The sequence below is a fragment of the Diabrotica virgifera genome, chromosome 1, assembly GCF_917563875.1.
Source record: "Diabrotica virgifera virgifera chromosome 1, PGI_DIABVI_V3a".
Classification (NCBI taxonomy): domain Eukaryota; kingdom Metazoa; phylum Arthropoda; class Insecta; order Coleoptera; family Chrysomelidae; genus Diabrotica; species Diabrotica virgifera.
In genome coordinates this window covers 54224784-54239845 of record NC_065443.1, presented here as the reverse complement: position 1 = coordinate 54239845, position 15062 = coordinate 54224784, and the positions used below count along the sequence as shown (strand labels likewise).

At 34.3% G+C, this 15062-nt stretch overlaps 1 protein-coding gene across 1 annotated transcript in view; it reads left to right on the top strand.

The window, feature by feature from the left end:
• The window catches only part of LOC114324972 (transmembrane protein 272-like), a 54497-nt gene that overhangs the window by 476 nt on the left and 38959 nt on the right, over nucleotides 1-15062 (top strand). Inside the window, exon 2 of the mRNA XM_028272905.2 lies at nucleotides 13498-13608. Within this exon, the coding sequence (XP_028128706.1) occupies nucleotides 13498-13608 (111 nt within the window). The remainder of the gene's footprint in view (nucleotides 1-13497; nucleotides 13609-15062) is intronic.

Here is a 15062-nt window from a genome sequence, read left to right as displayed (position 1 = left end):
CAGTTGCTGATACTTTTTAATGTCTGGCCCATCTGGACAGTTGTCATACTTGATAAGTGTTGTCCCCACATGTCGGGTTTTTTGCATATCTAATTTTATTATATATTGTAGGTCAGTTCTCTCTCTCTCTCTCCTAGGGCGCTACAGCCAAAGTCGGGCCCTAGCTTCCCCCAGTATCTCTGTCTCTGGCTGCTCTCCTCTAGTTTTCTACCCTTAATATCTGTAGCATCCGTTCTCAATTCGTCTATCCACCTCTTCCTACTGGCTGACGTCCCATCATAGTTCAGCTAAGCGTTCTACTAGGTGTTCTGTTGTTATCCATTCTTATAAGGTGACCTGTCCAGCGCAATCTTTGTATTTTTGCATAATTTGCTATAGAGGGTTCTCTAATATTGGTATAACTCGTGGTTGAACCTTATTCTCCATATACCATTGTCGCAAATGGGTCCCAGTATCCTCCTTAATATCTTTCTTTCAAAAGTATTAAAAAGGTTTATTGTCTTTTCAGTCATGTTCCACGTTTCTACACCATATTTTGCTATTGGCTGTATGATGGTTTTATATATTTTAGATATTTTATATGGTAGGTCAGTTCCTTGGTGTTTATTCCTGTATTTGCTGATGATGTCTCATGTTGGGCCTAAACACATCCAATTCTAATATTTAACATTTTAATAAAAAAAATTTATGGTACTTTCTTGGAGTTTAGTACTTTGTCTTCTGTATCTTTTGAGCCAGCATATGGGACAAGAAGATATATGTGAATGACTTTTTGGTTTCCCTCTTAGTAGTTTCTTAATTGTGTATATCACATCATTTAGGTATTTTCTTTTTAATTTCATACAGAACTTCCTGTCTTGTGAAGTTTGGGAGACATGCCGCGATGTCATAGATTATAAATATAGCCTGACTAGATCATCTATTTTAAAGCTTCCATTTGTGAATCAATAATTTTATTGATCTTTCATTCTGTCATTATAGAGCCTTTCACATTAAAAATAGAATGTTGCTTAGATAGTGCAATGTATTTCTTATGGATGATAGTAGAGCGCTGATGCCACGCCATACTGGTTAGGATGAATTGTATATCAGCAGCCAAGTAGCCACCTGTTCTGAGAGGTTTGGCAAAAGTGATCTCCATAAGCTCAAATATTCTGTTCTTAACGTGGAACAAAGTATAGCTATCTGGATATGTTGTTGGTACAGTGGAACCTCGATAACTCGGATTAATCGGGACCGCGGCCGATCCGGGTTATCGAGAATCCGGGTTAGCCGGAGAATATAGTAAAAATTAATAAATAACCTCCATTATAATTACAAAAACATGAAACACATATGCACAGTACACATCTAAATTACGTATAGTTGTATAGAGTGTAGAGTTTTGTTCATTTCTTGGTAAAAAACTCAGTCATACTGTAGAGATGTACCGACACCATAATATGGTAGGTCTGGATCCTGCGTACAAAAAAAAATTGATAAATAGCAAGCTGAAAATTTGTTATTAGCTTAAGGGTGTCTAGTCGGACAAACATTAATATATGGGAACACTGGAACAGGGGAAGTTTTAACTGTGGAACAGGTTAAAAATTTGGAACGGTCAGACCACGAAAACGGCACATGTATTTTTTCCGACAGAACAGACTTAAACTCTCCGAACAGAGATTAAACTCTCATGCAAAAATCAGACTGCTATTTATCACCAAATTGGCGTTTTAATGAGTGGAACATGTAGAATATGTCAAATGACAGGAATTATGACAGGTGATAAATAGCAGTCTGATTTTTGCATGAGAGTTTAATCTCTGTTCAGAGAGTTTATGTCTGTTCTGTCGGACAAAACAAATGTGCCATTTTCGTGTTCTGACCGTTCCAAATTTTTGACCTGTTCCACAATTAAAACTGCCCCTGTTCCAGTGTTCTCATATATCAAAGTTTATCCGACTAGATACCCTTAAGCTATTAATAAATTTTTAGCTTGCTATTAATCAACTTTTTTTTCATACGCGGGATCCAGACCTATGGTAGCATAATATCATATTATGATGCTGCAATAAATTTATTTTAAAGATTCGCCTTTATCAATCCTACCTAATGTTTCTAGTTTCTTTTCCATTGTCACTACAACATTTTTACGTTTTGTTACCATTATGTAGACATAGCAAACACAATCTGAAGCATGATTACATTACAGAACGGAAGTGATTAATAGGCTGTACTACACACAATACGGTCACAAGGAACAATGTTGTTATTTAAGAACAGACAAGACCATTGTTTTAAAAAAGAATTTTTAAATAGTCACGTCTTTTTTAAACAATGCTAAGACAGTTTGACATAAATAAAGAAAAAGGAATACAGACAGGTGTCTGTTCTTTCCGATAAGCTGAGACGGTCGCTCTGGCTGCCGCTGTGTGCATGAATCATTTTTACTATTGTACTTATGTGTTCAAATTACACAAATACACATTATCTCTCAAATATTATTTGGCCTACATACATTTTTATTTGATAAAATTGTTAAATTGTTTATTTGTTAAATTTTTGTCTGATGAAAATCGGTCCGGGTTAGCCGGACTTCCGAGTTATCGGGGGCCGACTTATCGGGGTTCCACTGTAATTACATTATTACCAAGGGTCGAAAGTCCCTTAAAACGAAAAGTTTTTTTGAATGAGGTATTTAAAATTAAAAATTACACTCAATTTTCTCTTCTTTTTCACCCCTGTAACTTATTAAAATAAACATTATAGAAGTTTTCTAGGACTTTCTGCTCTCAGTAATAATTTAATCTTACATTCCGTGTTTAAATTTTTCAAAAATGCATTAGTTTTCTCAAGATTTGAAAAAAATGAATGCATAATATGAAATATGTATGTAATACATGCAAATATGTAATATATATTATAAAAAGCATTGGCCTGAAATTTTGCACCTACACTCTTAAAACTTCAAAAGGCAAAAAAATACAGTGATCCATTTGAAATAAGAAATTTCATTAGATTTTCAGAAAAACGAAAGATCTGACAACAGTGTAAATACCACTATAATATCGGGCCTCATTAGACGACCCTTACTCACAAAAAATCTATAAAAATCGTGCAAGCTGTTTCCGAGATAATTGAGATGTTCCATACATAAAACAGTGTAGTTTGAAAACTGTCCAACTATTTTTTTGAATTTTAACGCCTAATGTAATAGTGGTACTTATTGCATACTAGAATTCCATTGTTTATATGTCTATTATCTTCTTCTTCTTCTTAACTCAGGCGAGGTCATAAGACCTTTGTACCAAACGCTGTTCTTCTCCTTAAACTTTAATGAGTCCCGTGGCCTCAACGAAGGCCAACATTTTTCTTATTGGTAGTTTTAGGATCTCTTCTGGTTCATCATTTGACCAGTAAAGTCCTACATTACATCACCTAGCACACTGCAATGGCATAGTAGGTGTATGGCAGTCTCTTCTTCCATTTCACACTCTAGGCACCATGGTTCACTCACCTTACCTAGTTTGTATAGGTGATTTCTTAAACAACAGTGTCCAATCACTATAGTTATAGTAGGGAGAAGTTTGAGAGACATGGTGCAGTGTTTTACAAGGCTTGTGGATGCGGCAAGTGAATTAGGACTTGTGGTAAACGAGGAAAAAACCAAATATATGTTGGTTTCTAAAAACTTACGAAATATCCAACAGAGAATTCAAATTAACAATCACACCTTTGAGCAAATCAAGGAATTCACGTATCTTGGATCGCTAGTAAACTCAGTAAACACGACAAGCGATGAAATAAAAAGACGCATAGCAATAGCAAACAGAACTGTTCACGGTCTCCATAAACATTTAAAAATAAAAATATAAAACATGCAGTAAAGCTCAATATATATAAGAACTTAATAAGACCGGTTTAATATCCAGTCACCATTTCAGTGACTGTTTTGATCTCTCGTTTATTGAGGTTCATCAAACTATTTCGAGAGTTTTTTATTAATATTCTTGATTATTTTTTAGTCTGGATTTGCCCTTGAGTGGTTCTCCATTTATTTTGATGATTCTTTATCAGCCATTTCCGAACCTCGTTTTTCGTAGCATCTTTAGTGATGCCACAGAAAGGTTCTGGTCCTTCAAAAGTTTCTCTCGAGCCTTGTTTCACTAACATATCTGCTCGTTCGCTCCCATGCAGCCCTTCATGACCCGGCACCCATATTAAAGACACTTTATTGTCTATTGCCAGGTTGTTGATGAGATCTTTGCAGTTTCTCACCAGTTTTGATTTGGTGAGAGAATTCTTTACAGCCAGAATAGCCGATTGGCTATCTGAGTAAACGTTGATTCTCTTAGCTTTAGGGTCTTCATCAATGCAGGCCACCAAAGCAAAATCTTAGACTTTAAGATTTATTATAGTTACATGTTTGCCCAAAGACTACTGATCCAGTACCATAGGCAGTTTTAGGTCCATCAATGAACCATATTAAGTCACCATTAATATTTGGGACTTTCTGTTCCCTAGATGGTATAATTGTGTTAATAAGTGAAAAAGAATTTCGACAACGAATCAAGTAATCTGTTAACAGAGGTACTCCAATAACGCATTGCAAATTACCTACATGAAACGTGTCATTTTGTACTCTAATACAGAGTGTGGTATAACAAAATGAAAATAATCGTTTCATTTTGATTCAGTTCGAGTCTCTTGCCATCCTCTGACACGGATAGTTCGAAATCTATTCCTTTTCAAAGAGGCTTCGCAAGAAGACTGATTTGAATCAAAATGAAACGAGAAGATGGTGCAAATATTAAAATATTTACACCGGAGTATGGTTAGACTGACCTCTAATGGAGAACGATGAAATGCCTCACTATTACGTTAGGCGTTAAAATCCAAAAAATTAGTTAAACAGTTTTCAAACTACAGTGAGTTTTATGTATGGAACATCTCAACTATCTCGGAAACAGCTTGCACGATTTTTGATATGAATATGAATGAGGCCGATATTATAGTAGTATTTACATTCTTGTCAGATCTTTCGTTTTTCTGAAAATCTAATGAAATTTCTTATTTCAAATGGAACACTGTATAATAAGTATTTTTGAAAAATTTAAACATGGAATGTAAGACTACATTATTTCCGACAGCCGAAAGTCGAAAACTTCTATAATCCTGGGGATTGAAACCAAAGGTGATCTGTTGGTTATACACATCAGTGATACAACCGACAGTCACTTATGGGTCAGTACTCTGGTGGAGAAAGACGGCTTTGCAATCTTGTGTGACCACTCTCACCACCCTACAAAGACAAATAAATGTTCTAAATATAACAGGTGCCTTGAATAGTAGAGGAACGGCTTCATTAGAGGCTATTACAGGTCTCCCTCTGCTGGAATTATATATTTCGGCAGTAACCTTTATGACCATCCTGAAGACTCAAAGCAAACAATACTTGGAGGCCAAATTATGTATTGAATAGCCACACAAACACTACTGGGACTATACTTTAGGAATCCATCTTTATGATATGAACTCAGATATGATGACACCAGAACTAATCTTCACTGAGAAGATTAACACAATTAAATAAAAATAATCGTTTCATTTTTATTCAATTTGAGTCTCTTGCCATCCTGTTTCGGAATCTATTCCTTTTCAAAGAGGCTTCGCAAGAAGACTGATTTAGATCAAAACGAAACGAGATGGTGCAATATTAAAATATTTATAACGGACTTACATTTTTTTCACTCATTTCATCGTTCCCCGTTAGAGGTCAGTCTAACCATACTCCGGTGTAAATATTTTAATATTTGCACCATCCTCTCGTTTCGTTTTGATCCAAATTAGTCTTTTTGCGAAGCCTCTTTGAAAAGGAATAGAGTCCGAAACATCGGTGTCAGAGGATATCAAGAGACTCAAATTGAATCAAAACGAAACGATTATTTTCATTTAATCGTGTTAATCCTCTCAGTGAAGATTAGTTCTGGTGTCATCATATCTGAGTTCATCATAAAGATGGACTCCGAAAGTATAGTCCCAGTAGTGTTTGTGTGGCTATTCAATACATAATTCGGCCTCCAAGTATTGTTTGCTTTGAGTCTCAGGATGGTCATAAAGGTTACTGACGAAATATATAATTCCATCAGAGGGAGACATGTAATAGCCTCTAATGAAGCCTGTTCCTGTACTATTCAAGGCACCTGTTATATTTAGAAGCGCTTGTCTTTGTAGGGTGGTGAGAGTGGTCACACAAGATTGCAAAGTCGTATTTCTCCGCGCCAGAGTATTGACCCATAAGTTACTGTCGGTTGTATGTCGTATCACTGATGTGTATAACAAACAGATCACCTTTGGTTTCAATCCCCAGGATTATAGAAGTTTTCGGCTCTCGGTAATAGTGTAGTCTTACATTCAGTATTTAAATTTTTCAAAAATACTTATTAGTTTTCTCAAGACTTGAAAGAAATGAATGCATTTAAAAAGCATTGGCCTTTTGCGCCTACACTCTTAAGACTTCAAAAAGCAAAAAAAGTACAGTGTTCCATTTGAAATAAAAAAATTTCATTAGATTTTCAGAAAAACGAAAAATCTGACAACAATGTAAATACTACTATAATATCGGCCTCATTAGATGACCCTTACTCATCAAAATCTATAGAAATCGTGCAAGCTGTTTCCGAGATAATTGAGATGTTTTTAACGCCTAACGTAATAGTGATACTTATTGCATACTAGAATTCTATTGTTTATATGTCTATTATAATTTTGACAGAAAAAATATGGGTTTCAAGTTAAAAATCAAATGGATGATGTAAATCATCGTAGTAGACCAAGAGGCAGCGCAGAAAAATCTATTTGAATTTACTAAAGCTAGATTTTTCACAGTTATTACTGTGAGTGTGTAGAGAAACATACTGCGGTCGGTCAAGCGAAACGTAGAACAGGGGTTACTGAGAGGGTATCAAAGTTGCTTTCCTACGAAGGTAATTAAATCCATTTACTCAGGCTGAAAATCAGTACAGACATTCTAAATTAAATATAAATAAAAGTTATTATAGTCGGTCGGCCCCAATAGTCGATTGAGGAAATGAAGCATTTTGGCTCGCAATTTTTTCGTCCAGCATGGATTTACTTGAAATTTTCACAGAAGCTAGGGAATAGTCCAAGGATCATTTTCTATATCATGCCGCTATCATACGCTAAAACCTTGGGGGTGGTTGCCACCCCATCTCGGGGGTGGGAATTTTTTATTACATTTTAACCATGGAATTCGATGTAAAAAGTGATTCTAAGAAAAAAAATGTTTTTACATTTTCTTCGTAAAGCTAACATTTTTCGAGTTATTCGCGCTTGAAAATAACAGTTTTTCGATGAAAAAATCGACTTTTTTAGAAGGTTTTTTGAGAATACCTCGAAAAATATGCATTTAATCAAAACAACTGTAGATATCGAAATTATATCTTTTAGTAACACAAACCAAATTATTTTCCTATAATATCTTTAAGACCAATACAAACCGAGATACGGCATGTTAAAGGTTAGCTTTTTTCGTCAAATGTACAAATTGAAATATTCAAAGCCAAATAATGGGAAAAATTTGCATTTTTTGAGGAAAACTTAAATAATCTTTTTTCAAGTATAAAATTAGACCTTTCAAAAAAATAATAAAACGTTTCTAGCATGAAAATTAAGCGACTTACAAAAAAATGTCGGTACCTGCTTTTCTCTACGAAAAAATCAGTGAAAACAACCCCATAACTACCTTCCTAATTCAAAATTGGTCTTCACCTTTCTGTAGTTCCTTTTATATTTATATTATCAATACACTCAAGGAGTTTGACCTATTTAAAATGTCTAATTTTGAAAAAATTGGAGTTTAAAGAAAAATTGATTTTTTGCAATTTGGTATTTTTCACCTTTTACTTCAAAATATCTCCGAAAATACTGAAGATATGAAAAAAATTACTAAATTGTAGCTTTTTTAATGACTAAAATTACCCTGTGCATATATTTTCATTACAGTGAATAGTTAGCCAGATATAGCTGTTTAAAACCTCTAATTACCAGCAAACACCCCCTTATTCGAGCCCTTTAAACCCGCCCCAATTAAAAACTAAGGCATCTTACGGAACTTAATTTACACAGTCTTATAGCTCTTTAAAAATTCTACAAAATCATTTTTGAGAGGTCTCATTACTGAGAGGGTATCAAAGTTGCTTTCCTACGAAGATAATTAAATCCATTTACTAAGGCTGAAAATCAGTACACAATGAGATATCATATTTTTCCAAAATTAGGCATTTTTAATAGGTCAAACTCCTTAAGTGTATTGATAATATAAATACACACACCGGCAACATTAGCCGAACACCTTAAAAATGGGACATGTTTGATGTCTCGAATTTCCTAAAACTGTTGTCCGATTTGAGTGATTCTTTTAGTATGTTATAGCCTTATTATTTAAGAATATCGGTGTAATAATATTGTTGCTAGACAGGTAAATGTCATTTTATACCGGGTGTAACAATCATACTGTGTTTTTTTCTTAAAGTTCGGAACACCCTGTGGAATATTCTAGTATATATAAAATATTGAAATTAAAACTCAATTATAGCCTTAGGCTTTCTTAACATTCTCTTGTTTGATTCATTTGCTTCTGTTGAAAAATAAAAAAGTTATGGGCTTTAACAACTAGCCATGTTTTTCATCAATAAATCCTCATAGTAGTAGTCTAAGAGCTAGTGAACCCTCCGACTAACGGTCGTCCTGTAAGGCTAAAAATTTTTCTAGTGATAATTCATAGCACACCAAGGCTAAAAACCATGACCTGGCAGGCCTTAGCGGTGCACGTGTATCTACCAGGTGAATCGAAAAGTGCAAATTTAGGGGGTAAAATAAACTTTCTCCTGTAAGGTTTAAATTTAAGTATGTGTTTACGTAAGCCATTTAGAAGAAATGTGTACAATGACAGGCGATTCTGAAGAGCATAAGACCTTGCCAGGCGAGGGGAAAGATTATGGGTTTTTCCTAAAATTATTCTTTTTGCATCGAACAATTTTTTTTTAGGTTTTTTGAATCATTTCAAACAGAAAACGTCTTTTGTTATTTTTCTCTTAAGTTAATAGTTTTTGTTATATGAGCGATTGAAAATTTTGAAAATTGAGAAATCGGCCATTTTTAACCCTAAATCGGACATTTATCGAAAAATTTCAATGTTGCCAAGGTACGTAGATATTCTTTAAACATTGATTGATGAAATCACGAAGAGTTTTTTGCAATAAAATATCGAAAACCCCTTTGTTTTTTTAATTGCTAATCAAGCGTGTGCGACACTGTAGTATAAGTGAGGACCTTTGAGTTTGCAAAAATTCATTATCTCGAGAATGGGCAAATTTCAAGAGAAATCCTCAGACAGGTCGATTTATATTTTTGAATTAGGACTTTTTGGCATATATATAATACTAGTGACGTCATCCATCTGGGCGTGATGACGTAATCGATGATTTTTTTAAATAAGAGTAGGGGTTGTGTGATAGCTCATTTGAAAGGTTATTTAATTCTCTATTCAGTAATATAAACATTAACATAATTATTTATACAGGGTGTACAAAAAAATGTTTCTTCTATTTGTCAAATTTAATCAAAGTTAATTTAATAAAAAAAACTTTTTTGTACACCCTGTATAAATTGTTATGTTAATGTTTATATTAGTGAATAGAAAATTCAATAACCTTTCAAATGAGCTATCACACAACCCCTACTCTCATTTAAAAAAATCATCGATTACGTCGTCACGCTCAAATGGATGACGTCACTAGTATTATATATATGCCAAAAAGTCCTAATTTAAAAATAAAAATCGACCTGTCTGAGGATTTCTCTTGAAATTTGCCCATTCTCGAGATAATGAATTTATGCAAACTCAAACGTCCTCACTTATACTACAGTGTCGCACCTGCTTGATTAGCAATTAAAAAAAACAAAGGGGTTTTCGATATTTTATTGCAAAAAACTCTTCGGGATTTCATCAATCAATGTTTAAAGAATATCTACGTATCTTGGCAACATTGAAATTTTTAGATAAATGTCCGATTTAGGGTTAAAAATGGCCGATTTCGCAATTTTCAAAATTTTCAATCGCTTATATAACAAAAACTATTAACTTAAGAGAAAAATCACTAAAGACGTTTTCTGTTTGGAATGATTCAAAAAATCTAAAAAAAATTTGTTCGATGCAAAAAGAATAATTTTAGGAAAAACCCCTAATCTTTCCCCTCGCCTGGCAAGGTCTTATGCTCTTCAGAATCGCCTGTCATTGTACACATTTCTTCTGAATGACTTACTCAAACACATACTTAAATTTAAACCTTACAGGAGAAAGTTTATTTTACCCCCTAAAATTTGCACTTTTCGATTCACCTGGTAGATACACATGCACCACTGAGGCCTGCCAGGTCATGGTTTTTAGCCTTGGTGTGCTATGAATTATCACTAGAAAAATTTCTAGCCTTACAGGACGACCGTTAGTCGGAGGATTCACTAGCTCTTAGACTATAGGGAAGGAAAGTATGCTAAATTTGCAGTTACTCGAGCGTTATGGGGACCTATTGGATTGTGAAAAGTGGGTGCTAAAACCAAAAAAAGTTAAGCTAAGTTTTCCATAAAGTGTGGGACTCTCCATTTTTTAATTTAATTGTCAATTTCCACTAATCGTTTTTTCCGATTATAGCGCCGTCTATCCATAATTGGAAAAAATGTTGCGAATAAAAGTTGCTTATTTTTACGTGAAGAATCCAAATCTGCAATAAAAATTGGGGGTTCCTATTTAAGATTTTAAAGTAACCGCCCACCCCACTTCCGTGGGGGGTCGTGTTTGGTGCCATTCGATAGATTTTTGAAAAATATTAAATACGTGTATTTTGCAGTTTTAAGATCTGATGTTCATTTCGCGAAATATCGTATTTAAAATTTTTACTTTACTCCCCACCCCTCTGTGTGGGGTGGCGTGTTTAGTATTATTCGATAGATTTTTGAAAAATATTGAACACGTATTTTTTAGTTTTTCAATCTGACGTTTATTTCGAGAAATATTCGCTTTTTTGTCAGATTTTTGAAATATACACTATTTTGCATGTACTTAACTTACCTTATCTTAATCTGACGATTTCGAGTTTTTCTAAGGATAGAGGTTTTTCGGTCCCCCCTTAATGAATTCCCCGGTGTTAAGAACCAAAATATGGTATAGGTACATTTACAGGGTAAAAGGTTTCTCCCCATGTGATAATCTGACGCGCTCGAGTAACTGCAAAAATCTCCGCTTGGGCTCCCCTACCATCATTATCTGCTTAGTTTAATAAACAAGCCTAAAGTAATTCAATAGATGTATTAAATAAATAAATTACTGAGCGATGTAAGCGATGTCACAATGACGACCTCCCGTGGAGTTCAGCTGAACTAGCTTCAAGGGGGGTTTTAATGTCAAACGCTGAGCGCACATGCATTTGAATCACGTATGTAATATTCAGTATTTATTTTTGCATATTTTTTTACAAATTTTATATACAGCATTGACGAAAATGAACATCAGATCGAAAAACTGCAAAATACACGTATTCAATATTTTTGAAAAACTATCGAATGGCACCAAACACGGGCCCCCACGGAGGTGGGGTGGGGGATTTAATTTAAAATCTTAAATAGGAGCCCCAATTTTTATTGCAGATTTGGATTCTTTACGTAAAAATAAGCAACTTTTATTCGACACATTTTTTCGAATTATGGATAGATCGCGCTATAATCGGAAAAAACGATTGTTTCAAATGGAAAATTAAATTAACAAATGAAAAGTCCCCCACTATATGGAAAACTTAACCTTTTTCTGGTTTTAGCACATACTCTTCACAATCCAATAGGTCCCGATAACGCTCGAGTAACTGCAAATTTAGCATATTTTCCTCCCCTACTGTGTGGATTTATTGATGAAAAACATGGATAGTTGTTAACGAACATAACTTTTTTATTATCCCACATAATTAACTGAATCGAAAAGGAAAATGTTAAGAAAGCCTAACTCTACATTCGAGTTATAATTTTAATATTTTACATATGCCAGAATATTCCACAGGGTGTTCCAAACTTTAAGAAAAAAACACAGTATGATTGGTACACCCGGTATAAAATGATATTTACCTGTCTAGCAACAATATAATCACAACGATATTCTTAAACAATAAGGCTATAACATACTAAAAGAATCACTCAAATCGAACCACTGGTTTAGAAAATTCGAGACATCAAACATGTCCCATTTTTAAGGTGTTCGGCTAATTTTGCCGGTGTGTGTATAAAAGGAACTACAGAAAGGTGAAGACCAATTTTGAATTAGGAAGGTAGTTAGGGGGTTGTTTTCACTGATTTTTTCGTAGAGAAAAGCAGGTACCGACAATTTTTTTACTATAAGTCGCTTAATTTTCGTGCTAGAAACTTTTTATTACCTTTTTTGAAAGGTCTGATTGAATACTTGAAAAAAGATATTTTAAGTTTTCCTAGGAAAATGCAAATTTTTCCCATTATTTGGCTTTGAATATGTAAAATTATGCATTTGACGAAAAAAGCTAACCTTTAACATGTCGTATCTCGGTTTGTATTGATCTTGAAGATATTATTGGAAAATAATTTGGTTTGTGTTACTAAAAGATACAATTTTGATATCTACAGTTTTTTTGATTAAATGCATATTTTTCGAGATATTCTCAAAAAAACCCTCTAAAAAGTCGATTTTTTCGTCGAAAAACTGTTATTTTCAAGCGCAAATAACTCAAAAAATATTAGTTTTACGAAGAAAATGTAAAAAACATTTTTTTCTTAGAATCACTTTTTCCATCGAATTACATGGTTAAACTGTAATAAAATATTCCCACCCCCGAGATGGGGTGGCAACCACCCCCAAAGTTTTAGCGTATGATAGCGGCATGATGTAAAAAATTATCCTTGGACTATTTCCTACCTTCTGTGAAAATTTCAAGTAAATCCATTCTGGACGAAAAAATTGCGAGCCAAAATGCTTTATTTTCTCAATCGACTATTGGGGCCGACCGACCGGCTCTGTCCCGTCATACAGCTGACCGACTATAATAACTTTTATTTATATTTAATTTAGAATGTGTGTACTGATTTTCAGCCTTAGTAAATGGAAATAATTACCTTCGTAGGAAAGCAACTTTGAAACCCTCTGAGTAACCCCTGTTCTACGTTTCGCTTGACCGACCGCAGTATGTTTCTCTACACACTCACAGTAATCAACTGTGAAAAATCTAGCTTTAGTAAATTCAAATAGATTTTTCAGCGCTGCCTCTCCGTCTATAGTTTCGGTATCTAAAGTAAAAGCAAAATGTAATTTAAAAATTGACTTGTCTCAGGGTTTTTTGTTTAAATGATATCCAACTAACACATTTTGATGTTTCCAACAAAGTTCACACTGGGATATATTTTTTAAATTCTATTTTGTTTCAGCTCCACCTCCATCATATGACTCACTATTTGGAAGAGTAAGAGAAGCTCAAAAAACAAGTAAAGGGATTCTAGATTTTCTTAAGAATATTATTATAATTGTTTTAGGCACATGTAAGTATTTACATATTGGATATGAATGTCATATGTTTTCGTTACTATTTGATAACTGAATTCCCTGTATTGTTTACTGCAACATATTACACTAAATAAACCGGTAGGTCTTCATCTTAAATTGCCTATTCGTTCTGGATGTTGGCGACCAGTATGGCTATCCTAATTTTGCTTGCAGCTATTCGGAATAGTCCAGTTGTAAACGTATGGAACCACTTTCTCAGGTTTTGAAGCCAAGATATTCTTTTCCCTGGTCCACTCTTTCCAAATACCTTGCCCTGAAGAATGACTTTCAAAGCCATATATTTCTACATTTCTCGTAACATGGTCAAGATATTCTAATTTGCTCTCTTTGGTTGTGTTAATAATCTCTCATTGCTTGCGCATTCTACATAGTACCTCAACATTAGTCACACAATCCACTAATTTAATCCTTAAAAAACGTCTGTAACACCACTTCTCGAAGACCTCAAAGAAGCTTCAGAAAGTGGCCAAACCTCTATTCGATATGAAGGGTACACGGGAAAACCGGCTAAGTCCATTTTTGTAGAAATAACATTTTTTACGCCATCTTGTAGTAAATTCCAGTTTGCATCTTCTGACACCTTTAAACAAGGCAATAACAAGACCAGTCACGAGAAAAAGCCCATAATTATATGCTCATACACGAGAAAAATAAGCTAAGTCCACGCGGTACAGGAAAACAACACGCTAAGTCCAAAACATCGACACACGACTGCTTCCTTATTTCAGTATCAATCAGACGGTCAGTCATAACAACGCCACATAAACATGTTGTTTGATTTTCTTTAATCCGGAGAATTAAAAAAATACTATAAAGCAATTGTTTTTTTTATTGAACAGGGGAAAAAGCGGCTGTCACTACCCTTTAAGATACAATGCTGGATTCCCAGGACTGGAATTATTATAGCAAAGTTAAACTATTCGCCGAATGTGAAAAATATACCTTCTTTTATAGGTTGTTTGTTAGAAGTCTAATAGGTCTGGATCCCGCGTATGAAAAAAAGTTGATTAATAGCAAGCTGAAAATTTGTTAATAGCTTAAGGGTGTCTAGTCGGACAAACTTTGATGTATGGGAACACTGGAACAGGGGAAGTTTTAATTGTGGAACAGGTTAAAAATTTGAAACGTCAGACCACGAAAACGTCCCATGTATTTTGTCGGACAGAACTTCCAATTGATTTGTTACCCTTTAATTCCTGTAATTAGACATGTTCTACGTGTTCCACTCATTAAAATGCCCAGTTGGTGATAATAGCAGTCGGATTTTTGCAGGACAGTTTAATGAAAGGGTAAAAAATTAATTGGAACTTCTGTCCGACAAAATACATGGGACGTTTTCGTAGTCTGACGTCCCAAATTTTTAACTTGTTCCACAATTAAGACTTCACCTGTTCCAGTGTTCCCATACATCAAAGTTTGTCCTACTAGA